The 20937-nt window shown below is 41.3% G+C and overlaps 1 protein-coding gene across 1 annotated transcript in view; it reads left to right on the top strand.

The window, feature by feature from the left end:
• arhgef40 (Rho guanine nucleotide exchange factor (GEF) 40) overlaps nt 1-20937 on the top strand; it is a 38693-nt gene that overhangs the window by 13786 nt on the left and 3970 nt on the right. The window contains exons 5-24 of the mRNA XM_062444647.1: nt 65-1223; nt 1480-1718; nt 1807-1995; nt 2809-2923; nt 3556-3649; nt 3904-3990; nt 4911-5027; nt 6114-6212; nt 6336-6487; nt 8038-8176; nt 8734-8853; nt 10411-10602; nt 10721-11233; nt 12276-12661; nt 13116-13365; nt 14565-14654; nt 16783-16989; nt 18338-18517; nt 19029-19209; nt 20585-20695. Coding sequence (XP_062300631.1) covers nt 65-1223; nt 1480-1718; nt 1807-1995; nt 2809-2923; nt 3556-3649; nt 3904-3990; nt 4911-5027; nt 6114-6212; nt 6336-6487; nt 8038-8176; nt 8734-8853; nt 10411-10602; nt 10721-11233; nt 12276-12661; nt 13116-13365; nt 14565-14654; nt 16783-16989; nt 18338-18517; nt 19029-19209; nt 20585-20695 — 4620 coding nt within the window. The remainder of the gene's footprint in view (nt 1-64; nt 1224-1479; nt 1719-1806; nt 1996-2808; nt 2924-3555; nt 3650-3903; nt 3991-4910; nt 5028-6113; nt 6213-6335; nt 6488-8037; nt 8177-8733; nt 8854-10410; nt 10603-10720; nt 11234-12275; nt 12662-13115; nt 13366-14564; nt 14655-16782; nt 16990-18337; nt 18518-19028; nt 19210-20584; nt 20696-20937) is intronic.

Genomic DNA, 20937 nt, shown 5'->3' with positions numbered 1-20937 from the left:
TAAGTTGGCTTAAGCACCAAACAATGTTGTATTTTACTCTTAATCCCCTCTTGTCTCCCTACAGTTGGAGGAGGTCTTGACACCTGCTTGGTCAGTACATGTGATGGTGTGGTGCGCCTTCCGTGGAAGGAGGTTGTCTACCCCAAATTCATCCATGACCCCTCTGAAGACCTGGGCATGATGTCTAACCACAAGGGCTCCATACCCAACCGCCTACCTAGTGAGGGGGGAAGTACTCTTGGGGGCTGGGGTGGCTCATCATCTGGAGAACTGGACTCCTGGTCCTGGGATGAGGAAGAGGATGATGATTTACCAGATGGCTTGGACTCCGAACCTGCTCTACCCAGGCGAAGACGCAGCGAAGATGGGCTCGGACGGACAGCAAGACACCCTCAGCTGGACGGGGACTATGTAGAGCTGTTGGAGCCCAGAGGTGGTCCTGACGGAGGGGTTGACCCAAGGCAGAGGTACCTGGAGATGCATGGGATCTGTAAGACAAAGACTTTGCCTCTGTGTAGGAGAGGTAAGGCCATCAAACTCCGGAAAGGAAGAGCTTGGGGTTATGGGAGACTGGAAGGATTTGGCAGCTTTCGAGCTGTCCATGGGGCCAAAAGAGATGTGGTGGCCCCCAAAGCTGATGTGTTATCGCCTAGGCCTCCAACAGGAGTCACTGAACCAAGCAGAGGACGGCGGTCTTACTCCTCTTCTGTTCATGACTCAGATGAAGGAGATAAAATAAGTAGAGACTCTGGGAGCCTGGGAAACCACCGGCTTTATTTTGATGGCCCATTTAAAGAGAGGAGGCCTGGCGTGGGAAGGGAGAGAGAGACTAATGGTGTCACACAGCCATGCAGAGATGATCATAGAAGTAAAGACTGTGAAAGTGGTGATAGTTCGGTCACAAATGAGATCCTTGACATGACGAACCACAAAGTTGGGCATGTTATAGAGGGTCACTCAGATCAAGGATCTCATTCGGACTCTGTCTTTGAGGATACAGAAAAAACAGTGAGCGGAGACAGTGATGCCACCACCCCAACATCAGATGCACCAGAAAGACCATTCACTGGAGGTTCAGCAGGTGGAGAGAAAGCTAACAGTGAAACTAAAATAAAGAGTTCATCCAACGCAAAGGTGACAGAAGAAAGGGATGAAGGGAAAAACGAGAACAGAGTGTGTCCCAGAGGAAAGGAATTAAAAACTGCAGGATTCAGAGTACCAAGGTAAATATTTTTTTCTTATGGGGCACCAAACTATTTCTTCTTATTTGTATTGTTTTTCACACTTACATATGAAAGTACAGATCAGTAACACTGAGGTGTAAACCTTGGTGCACAAGGTACAGGTTGTCTGAACTTAGACACATATAGGCCTGTAGTCAATGACGGAAGACACAAACTGAAGAACACTATGTCTGAACAACATAGTTATTAACTTTATTTTGTACTTCATTAAAACCTTCCTGTGCTTTGTCTTAAGGAGGAAGAGGAAGGGAAGGGGGGCCAAAGGGAGGGCTAGGTCTGGTGGCCGTGCAAACCAAAGGGTCTTAAAACTGCAGGGTAAAGCTCCTCAACCAAGTCCCACCACAGGCTCTGCCTCAACACAACCACCAATCACAGAAGAAAACCAACCAGAGACAGAAGAACAGGCATATAAACTTGATGGAGAATGCACATCAACGAATGAGGGGACAGAAAACTCAAAGAAAAGCAGTGCAGGTGGGAGGAAAGCTGAAATTTAATGCATGAACATCAGGTCCTAAAATACCTTTAGAATATTTGATTTAACCTTTGTATTTCTTTACAGAGACAAAAGCTGAATCTTTGCCTGCTTGTAATGGTCAATCAGGCACATCCTTATTTAACCACTCAAATGAGGAGTCAGGGACAGCAGAGGTATGTCCCGACCAACTAAATGGCGTTACACCTAAAGACCCTCCTCTGCTGAGGGAACTGGACACCGCGCTTCTCCAGTCAGGGAAGCTGAAGTTGACAGGCAAGTATTTTACAGGCCTCATGTATTTTTGTCATGCTAGTCAGTCTAAATACTCTCCAGTACATGGAGAGCCTTTGCAGTTAGTCTTGTAAATGTGTGACTTTGTTGTTGTCTTTGCTGCTGAAGGCCTGTTCACCTACGTAAGTGGGTTAATAGCTCTTTAACCCTTAGCGCCCAATCAAAAATCACACCCCTGTTTTCTTCTTTAGCATCTCAGTCATAACTCAGTAAGATCTGAACACCCCCTAACATGCACAAACCCAACCCTAACCCTAACCCTACATGCTACATATACTGTTGGATTCAGTGTGACTTACATTCTCTGGAGATATCAATATATCCAATGTCCATTGTGGATAAATGTCCATAAATCTTGTTAGAAATTAAAGGAAAAAGACCCTGCTTACAACCTACAACAAGATCACGCCTTACAATTATCACTTTTTCACAAGTTTCAAAGTAATCCAATAGTTTTTATCTGTACATCCATTGCAACAGTGTACACATGAATTGCTAATAAATAATTCAACATTACTTTTCATGGTGCAAATTTGAGAAATAGGCAACAAAAAAACAGGGCTCAAGGTGTAGCCCACAGCTAACTTGCTTACTTTATGCTAGCATTAAACCTCCCCCAAAGTATTATGGGATTGTAGTTCCAAAAAACATTGTTATCCCAAACCAAAGTGGATGATTCTATTGAGCTTACAGGATTTATAAAGCAAATAAACTAATATAATGTCTAATCAGTCTCAGCATGCAGCAACTTTCTCTTGGCCTCATCTCAGAATTCTTTATGTTTACCAACCACAGGTACGGTGGACAGGTTGGGACGTGCTTTGGTTGTTACAGAGACAAATGGATCAGACGAAGGTTTCTGTGAGGAGGAGATTGCTCGGGTACTGGCTTGCTACTACAGGATCACTCGGTAAGACTGCTGCTTCCAATCAAAAAATTAGTTCAGAGATACATTGTCAGTGGTTTGATAGTTTTAGTAATTCCTTTAGGGTAATATTTCATTGCACAATACCCCATTCAGTAACATAAAATCTCTGTTGTCTCTGATTCACCACATGCTCATGCCCCGTTTTCAGCTGCAGGTCTACTTTGACTTGAATAATCTTTTCTTGTTACCCCACTGTTTTAGAAACCTGCTTAGTCAAATGTGCTGCATTTGATTTGACTTGCTTTTTGCTGAGTTTGCCAAATATAGCAAAAGGTGGGGCTACACAAACAGAACATATGCCAGAAAGCTGTGAAAACCATAACAAACTTAGTCAAAGTCTGTTTAAGAAACATCTCTAAGATTTCCAGTTTACCTCAGGCTAACAGCAAGTCAGAACAAAACGTCCATAACAGGTTTGGGAAGAAATTACAGGACTGCAGCCATCCTTTAAAAAGTACTATAAATAGTTTTAAATTAATTATATAATTTTGGAGGCATTTACAGTTATTTTTCGAATCACAGAAGTCTCATTCCAGAGCACAACCCTTATCTTCTAACTTGTGTTTGCCCCTGTTTTAACCCTACATCCGCTTCTCTCCATCCATCCTCATCAGGCCTGTAGCCAAAGAAAAAGGTCTCACGGTGTTAATGGACAGCAGACGCACTCCACCCTCCACTCTCTCCCTCTCTGCACTTAAATTGTTCCAGGTGAGACAGAAAAAAAAGCATTGTTTAGTCAAATGTGCTAAACTTTGCTTGTTTGATTTAAGTTGCCTGCAGATGTAGCTCAAGCACATGTGTAACTGTGTGTGTGTAACTGTGTGTGTGTGTGTGTGTGTGTGTGTGTGTGTGTGTGTGTGTGTGTGTGTGTGTGTGTGTGTGTGTGTGTGTGTGTGTGTGTGTGTGTGTGTGTGTGTGTGTGTGTGTGTGTGTGTGTGTGTGTGTCTTTATGTGTGTTCTAGGTGCTGGTTCCTGACAGTCTTGGATCTGTTCTGGTTTTGGTGGAGGAGCAGCAGGAGTGCCCTTCTCATAATCTAGAAGGAGCAGAGGTGATTTCATAAAAATCACATGTTTACACTTTATGGTCCAACAAAGACACACACAGCATGTTATTCCTTTTAGTTCAGATAGTTGTAAATGTTAAAACACAGGTAGAAAGCTGCATAAAAAACAAACCAAGTGTGTGGAAAACATTATGAAAAACAAATGAAAGTTGCTGAAACTCCTTTTCCCCATTATCAAAACAACAGGGATAACTGCTCTCATATAAGGTTTAAAATGCAAAATGGGGAACATTTTATAAATCATGCTTTGTTTCTGTTCCTTGCTGGATTTTGGTGAATGTCAGTAGCTCTTAGCTGTAGCACATATTCGCCTGGTTCTTAAATATAAATAAGTCTGATTTCCATACATTTGGATGATCTCGAGTTTGCAAATAACTCAGATTTCTCTGGTAATTCAGCTCATTGTCGTTCATTGTTAACAAGATGTTTCTTTCTTTCTTTCACACACGCATGAGAAAATTCTTCTGGCCATGTGGTTTATATTTGCGTTAAAAACCTTCCATGTTAAAGGGAAATCCCGCCCAAAAGATGTTAACACTGTTAGGGAAAAAAACAGATGTTGGCTCTGCATCTTGCATTCTTGGGGTTCATTCTGTACTTAGTAGTAAGTGTTTCTATTCCTGTTGATAAGTTAACAAATGTAGGTGATCTGAGTTTAATAGGAGAACATGCTTTAGGAACAAAAGTTTTTAGCCGTCATTGTAAAATATTATTGGCTTTTTAAAGTTTACATTATATGCTACAGAACCACTGCTTAGCTAAGGCATGCTCAAGCCTACAGTATTATACCCTTAATATCTTAAGCTCATGCCTCATTAAAAAAAATTCTCTCATCATTTTGATGTAGCCCCTAACTCTGTCTCAATGTGTCCTTAATTTTTCTCATCCTGTCCTGTGTTGTCCAGGTCCACATGGTGCGAGGAACAACAGTCCTCCAGCAGTATGTAGACAAACAACAGCTGCCCAAAGAGATGGATGGAGACTTCGACCACTGTCACTCAGACTGGCTGTCTTTTAGATTGGTGAGAGACTGCTGTTTTTCTTCATGAAATACACATTTTCTCCATTCTTTACCTCTTTCTTTTATCCCGACTACATTTTCTTGTCAGTGGCAGATTTACAGAACTGACGCTGCCAGATGTACTGACCTCAGTGTGAATTAGATTGGTCTTGAGGAAATTGAGCAGGAAATGATCACTTCAGGCATTTAAGATCAAGTGATATCTATGCTTTTGCAGAATTATTCAGGTTCATGTCACTTGTATGAATTACATTCTCTCACAGAGGAGTTAATTGTTTGGTTATTGTATATACACTTTGGTCTCAAGAGTAGATACCAATACATGGCCTGTATGTCATAGTGGGAGAACTGATTCAGTATTAATTTCAGTGTGAAAATCCATCATCTGTTGCATTTCTCAGCTGTAGCACAAGTAGTTCTTGTACTGACTGAGATAGATGAAAGTTTCTTCTAAATGTTAATTACAGGGTGAGGTTAAGGAGTAAATCTCACATGTCTCTTACCATGATGACTGCTTTCTTGTTTTGGTCATTAAATATAATAATGTGGATTGAATGCAGAGTAACCACAACAAAGGTAACACTAAAGTAAGATACACAGAGTACTGATCATGGTCATTCATTTGCAGTAAGGTCTTGGTTTGTTCCTTGTTGAGTTTTTTTTTGTACCTTGCTGTAAACTGTAAAAAAAAAAAAAAAAAAAAAGTGAAAGAGGAGAAGGGTTTAGAGAGAAGGGAGGAGAGATAAGAGGATGCTGTCAGGAATAAGCAATTGTCTAGCCTGTGATTTCAGAAACTCGTGATGAACTGGGTGTGGAGGATAAATCAAGGAAAGAAGGTCCAAGAAGATCGACTCTTAATGGCTTTTCCCCCCAGACAGTTTACATTACTTTATCCAATCAGATCAAAACATTTTCCTGTCCTCAGTACTTTCTTTGACCTCTCTCATGGACGTAAAAAAAACATCAAGGAAAGAAAGGATTTCAAGCAAATTCCTTTAGCTATGATGAATTAATTTGACGAAAAAAAGTAAAGATCTCAAAAATCACTGATTCCTCTGCTACTTTCCTTTCCTTTTCTTCTCTTCAGAGCCTGGAGAGTCTGACAGAGCGTTGTGAGAGTGCTCTCTCACTCTTAGGAGACACACTGCAGTCAATGGACACTGAGCCAATGCCAGACAACATAAAGGTACAGATATGATACCTAGTCTCACATGTCAAAACTTTTTCCTCTTTTTTGTGTCGATGTATCAGTGATTATGATGACATAAATGCACAGTGTGGTTTGGTAATTTATGTATGACTTTCTCAGGCTGTTCCTCTGAGCATTGACAGACACAGGCAGCTCATGGCGAGCGTCCTGGCCGACCAGCGTTTAACTGAGCTGCAGCAAAGGGGCGGGGCCTGGCTGGCAGGATTAACCAATAGCACAACTGGACTGGCACAGAAGTCGCCGGACTGCAGGTATTGCGGGCCACATTTTTACGCTGTACTAGAACTTTTGTGGTTCTTGTGATACCTATTAATGTCATCTTTTTAATTCTCAAACCTGCTGCTTGTAGTCAGTAATCAACATTATAAATTCCCACATTGCACCTAACATGGGAATGCATCATATGTTAACTTCACACAGAAGTAGCTTCCTACATGTAGCATTATACTGACAGTTACAACCAGTGAATGTTTATACAGCACATGGAAGGTATTGGTCAATATTATTAATATTTAAATACTAAGACTATTGTATTACAGGGGAACTTCACTGATTTTACACATAAACCTCTGCAGATCTTGTAAAGTACCAATTCATATGTGGAAATAAGGTTGCATAAGGCCTCTTGTGAGCAATGCAAAGTCTAATAAATAGCTTCAAATGATGTCCCATGAGTTAGCATTGGTTAGGATAGAAGACTACAAGTTTGAAAATGGAAAAAAAAGTGGGGTTATAGAGTTAGCAAGAGGTGAGACCTGTGCAGCCGTCTCCTCATCTCTGCTCAAAGTTAGCAGCTCGAAGCCACATTAGCTGATACTAGCATAGCACACCTGAATCTGTACAGTTGTGTGAATCGTGGTATGTTGCATTGTTGGTAATGTAGGCGCCCGGTTTTGACAAGGACGAAGAATGTGTGGAATAAAAAAATAATATATTATTGGAATATAATTTAAACTGTCCATTGTGAGTGCAATGCGAAATTGGTGAAGCACTCTTAAGATAAAACACTCTATTGTTATGTATGATATATAATTAACATCATCCTGGAGACTGTTTCAGGACTACTTCACTCACAACGTACAGTAGCAATGTGAATTTGCATATATTCGGATAATAATAGGCTTCTTCTTGTTGTGATGCTAATGAGAGTGCATACCGCTGAAATATGCATCACATAGACCTATTGAAGTTGGGCTATTTTAAAGAACTCATGATATACACAACAATTTTAATTGGGCAAACACTCACACATGCAGAAACCACTTTACACAAGCAGCTTGGTCCCAGGGGGCAGAAAAGGGATCTGCATGCCACGAGCCTTTCCCATGTCTTGTATAATGCATGATTGTGGGATTATTTTGTCAAAATGAGTTAGTTATACGTTAAAAATACTCCTCATCCAGAGAAAAAGTTGTTTTCAGCCCAAAAAATGAAAACCAGCTGGAGGAGAGAGGGAACATCTAATGGAGGACAGAGCAATACAGCTTGTTTGTTTGTGCCCAACTACAGCATAGATGATCTAAAGATTGTTGTATTTGTGGCTGTTCTTCTTATCCAGTAATGAGTTTTGGCTCAGTCTATACAAGAATGAGGCCAAATCCAAGTATAGGCTGATGTGTTTCCTTTTTTACCAGACAGATGGTCTGTGGGGCTTTTTGTTTTTCATAATTACATCTTTCCTAAAAGCCAAAGTGAGTGATTTTGGGCTCAGGATTTACAAAATACAAGAAAAGAAGCAGCTTGTCACTCCTGTTCTTCTGTTATTAACTGGTCAATTGTCATTTGACTTGTGTTTCCTCAGGGCTGCTCTCACTGCGACCGCTAAACTCTACGACAGTGTGGACGACGCTCTCCATCGGCTCGTCCGAGTGTCCAATCAGAGAGGTCGCGACCTGGAGGCACTTGGACGACTATCCAGGCTTGTGTATAAACTGGAAAAGGTGAGTGAGTGAGGAAGGAAGAAGACACGTGTGGTTTTATGCTCGTTACACACAGCTGGAACACTCTCTTGGCTTTCCTGAGTCTTGTGAACAAACTTATGATGCAGCTTCTGATGCACGATAGATAAAAGATTAAATAACTGCTTTTTTTTCACCTCACATATTATCAAAAACTAATTCTAGAGGAATTTGATAAATAAATACAAAGCTGTTGGTCATGTTAAGCCAGTTTAAGAACTATAGATGGTCTTAGTTCTGTTAATTGATTGTCATCCCCGATTTGAAAACTGATTTTTAGTGTCCAGAATTGCACTGTCCAAAAGTAGCTTTCACTGCTCTGACTCACTCTTCACTGTTCCCAACAGATGGAAACACCCTGTTTTTGCTGTTTAGTCTTGCAAGTCTGTGTGAATTATGTGTTTTCTCCAAAATACGTTTCTTCTGAGAATAATTATCACTCTACTTCTTCACACCGACGCAGTTTACACTCCTAGACGATTAAATGTCTCGTGTCCTCCTCTCACCCCACTTTCTCTCTCCCTGTTTTTAATGCTCAGTGTGATACAGAGATTGAGCAAGTCCAGTCGCAGCTGGATGACTACAAGGACCCCCCTCTCTCCCTCAGTAGACTCTCACTCAAGCAGCAGAAGTTCAAGACGTTCAGAGAAACGGCTAACGTGAGTGCTCGATGTGATAGCTTTTCATTTCATTTTATTTTTACACATATTGATTTGCTTCTACTCATGAAAAATGCTGCTTTACTGTATTTGTAATCAGTTTTTTGTGTTATTCTCATACTAGAATATACAATTGCAATGTGCTTGACTCAATATAATTGGAGAATCGTTAGTATCAATGATGATTTTCACTGGAAATGTCTACTTTTGAAGAAGAGAAAGACTGGACTTATTGTAATCACATACAATTCCTACACTTAGTGTCTTTAAAGTGGAACTATATAACTCAAATTTAAAAGTAATAGTGTACTATCGCTCAGTTCAGGACTTTCAGGGCCTTTACTGATACAACCTTATCTGGTCTTATGGTTGCTAATGTCAACTAATTTTAGATCGATATTGACTTTTTTACTCTTCTGCCACTGTTACAGTATAATTATGTATTTACCATCATCTAATAATTGTCACTTGTAACAACAGTGGAGGTCATTTAATCAGGTTTTTTTCCATTGGCACTTCTGGCAGTACCGAGTAAAACTGTGCTGCGTTGATTTGCGTTTCCATTACTGCTTTTACTGCGCTGAGTTGTGCTTGAGATAGACCATCAGGCCAAAGTGCATCCAGCCTGCCTCCAAGCAGGTTGCGATGACATCTTGCCAATTGCAGCCCACCCATGATGAACCCCATTCTCTCTGCTTCTTCCTCTCAAATAAGCTGAGTTTCAAGACTCCACCACTCATTTCTGTGTTGGAGAGGAGAGAGAAAGACATTTTTAAAAGCATCTGTATATTCTGCTCTCTGTACTTTTGTAGAAACTGTTTGTTACGTTTTTCTGTTTATACTTCCAGATATCTGCTTTATTCTACCGTTTCCTGATTGCTTTCCGAGCCACGTTAACTCCTTATTGATGAAAACATTTCCTTTTCCCTACTGCTGCTTCATATTAAAAGCTTTCCAATGACAAACTAATGGAAGGATTTTAACGTTAAGCATTTATAGGAAATGTAATGTTTATCCACCGTTTTACAGTTGCAAACCGACCACTAGTCAGAGCCATGATATATACAGCCTGTTGCTTTTCCACTCAAGACAAGTGCGTCATCCCACCTTGAAGCGGGTAGCCCTGTTGTAATGGAGATGCAAATGAGCTGAGCTGATGCGCCAAGTCGAACCGAGCCAAGCCAAGTCAGCACATGTGTATGGAAAAGGCTTAAATGTCTTCCACTGAAACAATATGCCTCTTGTCATCTTAACTCAAGGATTATGAATCATATTATCCCTGCGAGAGCCTTCTCCACGCATGTTCCTCTCAATTACTTACCGAAAGACTTGAGGAGTCAATAACTACACTTAAAAATGTAAACAGATGTTTTTAGACCAGATTTTGTTGTTCAGTGGGACATTCATCGTATTGTTGTGGACACAGGCTAGTGTCAGTATTCCCAGCAGCATTGTTATGATTATTCCATTCAAGTGTATCTTGTCAAGCCTGTGCAGCTCACACATCAGGGTGTTTCTGTGCAAAAACGTAACAGTGGATCTTCTTGAATTCTTTAGGAGCTGCACAGCGAGACTCTGTCAGTGCTCAGCGATTTGGAGGGTTGGTGCGAGCTGGACTGGGCAGGCCTGAACGATGTCCAGATCCGACTTCCTCCAGTCAGGGAGAAGCTGAGGGACATGTCTCACTGTCTGTCTGACTGCTGGACCACCCTGGACAACACACAGAGGCTGCTGTCTACACTGACTGAGGTAATTGCAGCACAGGAAGGCATCTGTGACTCGCAGGAAGATATGAACACATATGAGTAGTTTAAAATCTTTCTAAGGTCAAAAAACAGTCATTTTTTCTTTCCCGTCTCCTGTACAGGCCACCCAGTGGTGCGACGCAGTGTCCTCCACCTCCTCCTCCCCCTCTTCCTCTTCTTCCACCTGCCCTCTCGCCTCCCTCCCTCCCATCCCCCCGTCCCGTTTCCAGGATGCGCGGTCATTAGCGATGGAGCTGGGCGGCGGGGCGCTCCTGGATCTTTGGACTCAGACAGTAGAGCGCTACCAGCGGACCGTAGCACAAGTGAAACCCAGGTTCCTCCAGACAGAACGGACCCAGAATCAAGGCCAGGGGAAGCCCAAGACGCCCTCCGCCAGCAGCCTTTGGGACCTGATGGGTCCAGAGGGAGACGGAGACTGGGGACTGGGAGCTGGAGGAGGAGAAGGGGGGCTGCAGTCTTGGGGATCCCTGGCATCGCTGTTCAGACCGCAGACCTGCTCCACACTGAAGATTGGAGAGGAGAAAGGGAATAAAAAAGAGGGAGCAGGGGGAGGAGCAGGAGGAGCTGGAGGAGGGAAGTTCCTGCAGAACCTTCTGAATCCAGCAAAGAAGAGCGTGAGTTGGTGCATTGCTTTGCTATTGAATGTCTGTGTTACTTACCATATTAATCTGTTCTATTTTATTTTACAGTGAATGTAATTTAAAAAAAGGATGTTTACTACTTTTTAATGCATTTACAACACGGTCTGATTCATATACAGTATCTGATTTTAAACTGTGGTTGCCAATTGACATTTCATCTTGTTATTCAGTGGTTTTAGGTTTAACCAGTTGAATTACAAAAAAGACAGAAGACAGAAGTCAGTGGAAAAACTTTTAAAATTGCTGTGGTACTATTCTCTCAGGGGGGTTAAAGAGGAGTGTAAAGTCTTTTTTTGGATATTGGCTCATAAGTCAGCGTGTCTTTTGATTGGATATCTGGTATCATGTCAGACTTGTAATTTTCCATTTGCCATTCAACCCACTATCAAATGTCAGAGTGCCCTTGAATGCATCAACTTGGAGAGTTTCTCAAAACACTCCCCTGCTTTCTATCTGCATTATCCCACAATAACCACAGAACTATAATTAGAAACAAAGGTACCCAAAATGCGCCACAGCTCATTCTTGACCTTGGAAACAGAAGTTGACAAAACACTCAAGTTCTACTTACTTGCTTGCTCTGGAGCCTACTCGTCATCGGCAGAACAGTCTCCATCAGAAGTAGAAGAAAGTCCAAAAGTGTTCAGAATAATGGAAACTAACACTTACACTTAAACTGGAAATCTACAGTTCCCTGACAGCTAAGCCAACTCCTTCTGCTGACGTAGACCATGTAATATGATCAAAAGGTCAGGAACAAGTGAGTAAGGGGAGTTGAGATTTGTTTTGTCAAATATCTCAAACAGGTTTCGGGAAGTTGATTTTCATAATGTACTGAAATAAATTGAAACCTCAGGCTGCCTTGAAGAACTTGTGGTGTAGTTAATGGTCTAAAACCACCAGTAGGAACCATGTCTGGTATAAAAGATTCGACTTTTTGTTTCTACTTGTCCTCATGACACAGCTGGAACATATTGCCAACGTCATGTTTATAACCGTCTCCCTGTCTTCACAGTCCCCAGATGCCCCTCTCCCTCCCAAGCCCCCCAGGAAGCGACACCCAAGTTTCGACCTCCAGGCTCTCCTGGCCCCCCGCAGAGGCACGGCCAGCCCTAAACCTGCCGAGTCCCCAGTGGGCGGGGTGAGCCGTAACTCTCCCATGTCCTGGCTGGGGCGACGGGCGGTAGCTGACCCGGTTATTACTACCAGCATGGCTGCAGCCATCCCAGGATGGGGTTCTGGAGGAGGAGGAGTAGGAGGAGGAAGTGGGGTCTTGATCCGAGGGGTTGAGGTCAGCAGCAAGGAAGTGGTGGACCACACAGGGTCGCCACGGCAACACGTACTGCTTGGCAGGACTGAGAGAGAGACGGGTACAGATAGGGCAGGGTCCACTGCTCAAAGGTGTGTGTTTCTGTCGTTTTTTCCGTTGTTTCCCTATTTTTCCGCCTTTTTACTTTTGCTGAAATGTCAGCGTGGGAGCTTGTGTGGCAGAAAATGAGCGAGAGAAGGTTTGAGTTGACTGAGAGCTTCAAAACAAAGCCAGCATCATAAGTGACATTAGGAGCAGGCCGCGCTGAGATGAAAGGGAGACGCGATTCATCCTTTTCGGGATAATTTAAACACAACTGAAGACTGTTTCAGAGCTATTTTATCAGTCAGCATGCAATCTCAGATAATTTTATCATCACCAACTGTTTGATCTCTCTACATCGCTTGCTTCTATCTCACTTGTTTATCTTCACTTCCACCCCTCCCTCTGCTCCTCTAAATCCCACACTTGTCTCTCTTTTGTAAATGTAGTCATCTGTTCTCTTGCTCCTTTTGACATGTCATGCCCCCCTTTTCTGTCCTGCAGTAAGCTGTACCTGCTCTGGTGTAGGATGCTGAGTTCTGAGAGGCAGTACGTGACTGTCCTGAAGGGGGTAGAGGAGACCTACCTTCCCTTACTGGAGCTCTCAGACACCCCAGCCTCCATCAGGGGGAAGGCAGACACCCTCTTCCCCAACTGGGCCAGCCTGGGCACCTTTCACTCGCAGTACCTCCTACCTGCAATGGAGGGCGCTCTTTTGCAAAGCTTGCTGCAGCAGGACTGTTTCAGTAAATATGTAAGTTTGGGAGTAACTAAGCTTAATTCTAAATCAAGTAGCAGGGTCTACTTGCAATCCTTCATCATAGGTTACATGTTGTTAAGTTGTTAGCAGTGTGTGAGTGATTTATCCTTTTAAGATGATTTCATTTGAAGGATTCTTATATATTTGAAGAGTTAAAACTAAAAGAAAAAATGCACAAAATTACGTTTTTCTTTCCTATCCCATAAACAACATCGTGGCCCCTTAAAGGTATCTTGTGATCGAGCCCACAGGTTGAGAACCATTTATCTAAACCAATTGTTTAAAAGTGAGAACCTAAAATTAATGGTATGATCATATTTTACTTGACTTGACTGCACATAAAAATGACCATGGAAAGAAGACTGAAACTAAAAGAATAACTAAAAATTCTTATTTGTAAAGCGGGTCCGTAGATTTACCAGACACCTCCTTGTGAATGTCATCGTGGTTTACTGAAGACATCTTTCAATTGTCTGACATTTTAGGCAAGTGATGAAAGATTAGATGATCCAAGTTTACACAGTACTGATAATGTATGTCAGTATCATCATAATTGTAAAATATTGTCTGTCACCAACGTAAAAGTCCTCTGGCTCTTCTATCATTCATCTCTTCCATCTTTCCTTCTGCTGTGACAACAAATGATAAGAAATGACTTCCACCTGTTTGGGCGAGGTGTAAATATTAACTCGTGTGTCGTAACTTTAAGGTGCAATCTGTTTTCATTAAGTTATACGCCAAGCTGTGTTTGAACTTTCACATACCTGGCACAACAGGTTTATTCACAATTGTTTGGAGACTCTAAAACAAAGACGTGTCGTGAGTCAAATTTCTCAAGAATTGGAGTTAATTTGGCAGTGAATGCTCTCATGGAAAGTACGGAAGAAATACAATGAATCGTGTAATTGTGCATCAGATGATTTAGAATGGGTTGAGTCACTTTTGTAGTACATTAATGTGTAACAGGTAGTATAATATCAGACATCTTTTATATATAAAAATGTTACAGATTTGCCCAAATAGTAAGTAAACTGTTTTCATTTCACCTTTTTCAATGGTTACAAATTGTTTTAGAGAAGGAGAAACGGGTATTTTTTCTGTAACTCAATAGTTGTATGATTGATCACCTTTAAAAAGGAGTAATCTTCTATATAAAACACTAATTTATACATATTTTCTCTTCTCGCATGCAGCGGGAGCAGTTTCTGCAGTATTCCCACTACATCAGGACTAAACCAGAACTGGACTCTCCACTTGTAACGCAGGCTTCCGACTTCTTTAAGGTAAGAACTCTTGTTACTTCTATCAGATTAAACTGAAACCTTGCATATCTGAGAGGTTTACTGGAGAGACATCTGAAGATTATAACCAGTCTTACCTGCTGGGTCTCCCTGCTTTGCTGCTGTCATCTCAGTGAAGAACTTATCACAGTTTAGATCAGACGAAAGCAACCAGTTTTCTCACTGAAGATCACACATTGGTGAATCTATAAAGATAAAACGGGTTTCAGGTTCATAACAGTTTTTATTTGCGTATTTTCTCTTAAGAAAATCCCTTTAAAACACAGTGTTGAAATATCATTATAAGTAATTTTAGAACACATCACAAGCACAAACCAATTAAAGTTGCTTTATCCAACAGTGGCAGCAATTAAAAAGCGAGCTGTATACAGTAAAGCTAATTACATGTTTAATGTACACTAGAAAAGACAATTAAAGGCGGATTATGGGGAAAGTAATTTGAGCTCACAAGCTACAATTAACTAAAAACTAATACATCTACAGCATCATGAGATTACCAAGAGGACTTTACGAGGAGAGATCACAGTGCTTAAGATCTTTGAGGCTCCATTCAAGTTGTGAAGTGTCACATAAAGGAGCATTTCAACCAAACCGCCACAGGGAGGCAGCGTGGGCCTGTGTCACGTCCTGCAGCAGCTTCAAATTAGCATCCATTAGCACATCATAGTGTTTATAGCATCTGCTGTCAACACAATGATGCTTGTATCAGATAGCTCTTCACAGTTTGGCTATGGACTCTATCTGTCCCTGTCAAATAAACCATTTAAAGTTAAGCTTGAGCACATTGAGGATCATGGCTATGAGAGGGTTTATGGTTATTGTGATGGTGATGGATGGAAAGCTGGTGTTCAGGCTACATGAGTATGGTGTTCATTTTGGCCTGAGTGTTATAGTGATGAATATATGATGCAGCTACTTTCACACAGTCTCTGTGATCAGTGGAAATGAAAAACTGAGTTTAAAAAGAAAAAAAAATCTTCTTCTTTTCTTTTTTTAACCAATAATATCTGTAAAATCAAGCTTGGCTCTCTTGTAAATTTTAGGATTAATCACCAAAACAATAATTTTCCTGATTAAACATGTTTCAAGTGATGCAGTAATTGCAGCACATCAAAAGAGCTCTTCAGCTAAAATAGATTTTTAAAAAGCATCAACATACACATATCCTGTAGCAGTCATTGAATAATCAAAAGAATATATTTGTGCATGTTTATAGTATCTCTGAAGAGTAGCTGAGCCCATAATAAGCTTAATCTTTTAAAAATCTGATAATTTACCATGAATATTCAACAAATATTGGTTAAAAACACTAAATATAAGTACATATATAAAAATAATAAAGTCCCCTCACAGAGACAGTCAGTGTGAATTCACAGCTTTGTCTCTGATATGTTGTTCATACGGCTCAATGTTATGTGTTTGGTTTGATATCACCCTTTAGTTAATGTTTTTTGGATTGTATGTTTGTTTCCTTTTTATATTCATGATTAATTTGGGTTTTACATGTCGAACATCTTCTTTTTCTTTCAGAGCTTTGCACTCACTATTACGTGATACAATATGTATTTGACATGGAAAAACTGACTCTCACATGCGCACATTAAAAACATTCAATTTCCTAACTTTCACATGGAAAAATACCTCCTTATGTTGGAAACTGAATACAGATGTTTCCAAAACATACGTACATCTAAGGCTGTATCTGAAACCTTTCATGTGTTTACTACTCACTTCTCACTACCTACGGTCAGATGGCAAAATTAAAACTTTTAGACCACATATTTTTGACACCACTCTCATGTGTTTAAATTGGCCTTTTTTCTGTAATAACGTTGATCCATAACTATCGATTGTTCACTATTGTTTAGGTTGCACTGTTGGTTAATATAAGTTTAAGCTGTATAAGGCATGATAATATTCACTAAGCAGACAACACACACTTTATAGTGTACTATGTAATGAATGATTTCAGACAGAGCCTTCCTGTCATTAACAGTCTCTCGAGGTATTCCTGTGTCTTCTTCATAAGGCTCGATGTGACATGGTGACATCAGAGGAGTTCACCAGGTCTAACGTCTCTTCTCTCCCCGTCCTTTCCTTCCTCCCACAGTCCAAACTCCCTGCGGCCTCCCCCCTCTCCCCTCTGTCCTTCCCTCACTGCCTTCAGGCTCCCACTCAGAGACTCGACCAGTACTGCGAGGCCCTTGAGGAGCTCGGGGGGATCAACCCTGCCTCCGACTCCGCCCTCTCCATCCTGAGACACGCCCAGCGGCACGGCGAGGACCTCCGGGCCAGTGACCTCATCGTAGGATGTCCGGTGAGAATGCCTGTCCCAGTTTATGACTCTGCGACTGTCAATCAAGTCCCACTTTCTTTTCTTAGAAGGAAACTCATCTCGTCGAGGTCAGGCTGTGAAGAGTTGCTTTTTACTTTTGTATGTTTTATCTAAAAAAAGATGAATTTATTGGTGTCTATTTGCAATATAGACAAAAAAGCACATACACTTTAGGTTAACTATGAGAGGTGGTTGTGACAAATGTTTAACTCCCACACACACACACACAAACACACACTCTGAGCGAGGGGAGACATCACGGCAGCACAAACACTCCCATTGAGCTACTTCAAATCGCGCTGCAAAAGCTCTCCAGGTGAAATTGCAGTAAGCGCAGGTGTGTGTGTGTATGTGTTCAGGTGGGTGCGGATGTGGATGTTTCATAATCATGTGAAGCATCACTTACATCATGACCCACACATCTCTAGAGATTTAAAAATAAAGTTGTGTGTCACCGCTCGCTGCTACATTACCAGTGCTTTTTAATTTTATTGTCAGAGCGGTTACGGTTGAGACAATTTGTGGTGTGTGGTGCGTTTTTCTTTTTAAGCTTGTTTGCGACTATAGAAAACAAGCTGGTCTAATAGTGAATCCTAAAGGAGCATTACATAACGTTTGACTTTTATCAACCTCTTTCTGTCTCTGGTAGGAGCTGCGAAAGCAATGGCAAAGTCTCAACCCTGTAATTGACATGAACAATAAAGTCACAGTTGTACAAAAGACATGAGTCAGTTGGCCAATTAGAGCGAAGATCCAATAGAAAGAAGAGTCTTGTGAAGAGGGAATATGTCACCATGCAAGGCACTGTAGTAATAATACTGCTTTGTACTTTTCTTCTTTTATTGACTTGAGAATAAAGCTTTGTAGCTGAAATGTCTCGCGAGTCAACTGGAAACTGACAACTTGAGTCAGTGAAGGAGGGACGGTTTGAGATTTGGCTCCAACACAAAACAAAACAAATGTCAGCTCCTGTCAGGTAATAAGTGTGTAAACAAGCCAGTGAAAACCCTCAAATTTATAACTCTTCTTCAGCAAAATTGCACTTAATAGCCCTTTAAAATGTTTTTCTCTTTTTTGGTGCCTTATGAATTCTCCAGTACCGTAATCTGCTTATATCGTTACTTGTTTCAAGACAATTAATTAACCAAATTAAAGTGGAAATAAGTGAAGTTATCCCGACCCACTGGCAAAGAAAACATGATTCAAGACTAAATGGCCTCTGAAGATTAAAAAATTAAGATGGTATCTTTTGCAGAGTAAGGCCTTGGGCTTGGGCCTCAAGCCAAGATAAGTGCATCCTAATGTGTGTGTGTGGGATGTGTGTTTTCAGATCCCCGTGGCGGAGCGTGGCGAGCTGGTGCGGCAGGGCGAGCTGACGGTGTGCGGGGGAGCTCGGAGGAAGCGGGCGGGAGTGAGGAACATTTTCCTCTACCAGCACGTCGTCGTCTTCACCAAACAGAAGAGCACCGGCCCAGGACGCACCGCCTACAGCTACAAACACAGCATCAAGGTGCAACGCTCGCTCTTACCCACACACACACACCCACGTGCACACACACACAAACACACACACCCACGTGCACACAGAGTATCGTTCTATTCTACCTCTCTCTGTTTCACACACACATCTTTTCTTTCACTTTTCATTATCTCGCTCTCTGCCAAACGCTCTGTGTTTGAAGAGTTTTGAAGAGGGGAAATCCACTTTTGGTATTGATTAAATTGAAAGCAAACTAAGACTGAAGTGCTTACTTTTCTGATTTTCATGAAGATGATGATGAAGGCAGAAATGTCCCTGTGACTTAAATGTAAAAATTCATTATTTCACTTTTAATTTGACTTATTTCCTCACATTCCTTTAGTTTTTCCTGAGTCAAATTCAGTAAGTTTTATTGGCATGACGAATTAGAAATCTATATTGCCAAAGCAGTAAAGACGAAATCAATATACAATATACAAATATCATCAAAGTCCAGAGTCCTCCTCTTGATTTTAATAAGTCTATGCTCTTCTCCTTGCAGACGGGCGAGATGGGTCTGACTCAGAGTGTGGGCGAGGAGGGAGTGAAGTTTGAAGTTTGGGTTCGGCAGACTTCTCGGACACGAGATTTCATCACACTGCAAGCTCAGGACAGGGAAGCCAGAAAGACCTGGGCTCAAGACATCGCCCATCTGCTTTGGACACACGCCATCAACAACACAGGTACAGTATGATCTTTGACCCCAGAGGCCTCAACTTTAAACCTGACACTTTTAGAAAAGCTTCATCAACCACACAAAACTGGAATGTCCAGAGTTCAGATATCATCAAGACATTTTCCCACATTGTTGATGTTGTATCTCCTTCATTTTATGTGAATGATCACACCAGCAGGAAAACACCATCAACAGGTGTCCAGTTCAGTTTTAAAGGATCACTTTCCCATTCATAGCCACACTAAGCAGCAATGCTCCAAAGATGGCGTTGTCAGCCTGTTGGTCGCTCTGTAGCATCACCGCTTTGGTATAAACTGAAATATCTCAACAGCCAATCGATGGACTGCATAGACATCTATGGTCCTCAAAGGGATTTTTGGTGATCCCTGATTTTCTTCCTGTAGCGCCACCATGAGGTTGAAATTTGTTCGTTTTTTTAATAACCAAAAATTTGATGGATTGCAATGGAATTTTGTACAAACATTCAAGTCCCCATGAATTGAATCTGATGCCTCTGGTGGTCTCCTGAGTTTTCACGTAGCACAATCATCTGGTCGAATGTTCAAACTTGCCAAAATTTGTGTTACTAATAACTTTCCCCATCAGCCTCAGTTGTGCTTTTTGTTAACATGCTAACACACTAAAACCAGATTGGTAAACATCTCATTAATGTGAACTTTATACCTCGTAAACATCACCATGTTTGTACCATTGCTGAGAGCGTTGCAGCATGCTGACATTAAGCTGAATCTCTTTGTTGTGATACGGAAAGTAAGTGTGAAAATCTGCTCCAGAAGTCTGTGGTGACAGTTTTTAGTCAGTCAATTAGTTTTGAGTATAAACAGAAAATGAATCTTGTAAATAAAAGTGACATTACGCTTGATGTTTTTTATTAAAATCTCGAAAACAAATAAACTGGGAAAAAATGATATTAACTCACAAATCTCTTGCCCTGCGGCCTGATTAGAGATTTTAAGAGACAAAACAAGACAAAACAAGAAATATCAGCGTCAGTCAACTCTGTTATTTGATTGTTGTCTATTTGTTTAAACCCCAGCTTTCCAAGCACGAGGTAATGCTGACTATCAAATGTCACCACCCATCCATCTCTGTGTTTCCATAAAACCTCACATCTCAGTATCGCTTCCTGTAGTCGGTTCAGATTACGGTATCACACAGGATAAGACTCACTGCAGCTGGTATAAAAAAAGGGACTGACACATTTTTAGGCACAGTTTGCTCAAATGATACTCCTCTCACCTACACAAACAATAAATAGTATATTCCCAGATAGATTGAGTTCTACCTCAGGGAATAAAGGAAGAACTTAGAGTTATTTGTTTTTATTTTTATTCAATGATTTCTCCTCTCTGTTGTTCCAGAGTTGTGTCTGAAGGAGTCACTCTGTATGGGGATTTCCAGTAAGCTGCTGCTAGATGCGACAGGAACTCAAGCATCCGAGCTGGACTCCATCTGCAGTCTCAGTGACAGAGGTACAGTATACTCAAGTAGGATTACATTGTTAACTCTCTAATTGTATACGTGGGATGCTGTAGGTACTAGAGGTACTGTGTTCTTTGCATCAAAGTTTTTATTTGGAAACAGACTTTTTTGGGGGTGGGGTTCAAAAAACGTCAGTTTCAGGAAGTTGATGGTGAACAGATTGGATTACTGGATTGTTCAAATGTGCTTTCTGAGCTGAAAATAATTTGGCCCTGAGATTACAGTCAGGAAA

This window comes from Scomber scombrus, chromosome 23 (genome assembly GCF_963691925.1).
Source record: "Scomber scombrus chromosome 23, fScoSco1.1, whole genome shotgun sequence".
Classification (NCBI taxonomy): domain Eukaryota; kingdom Metazoa; phylum Chordata; class Actinopteri; order Scombriformes; family Scombridae; genus Scomber; species Scomber scombrus.
The sequence above is the reverse complement of the archived record's forward strand: the minus strand, read 5'-3'. Positions and strand labels throughout refer to the sequence as shown.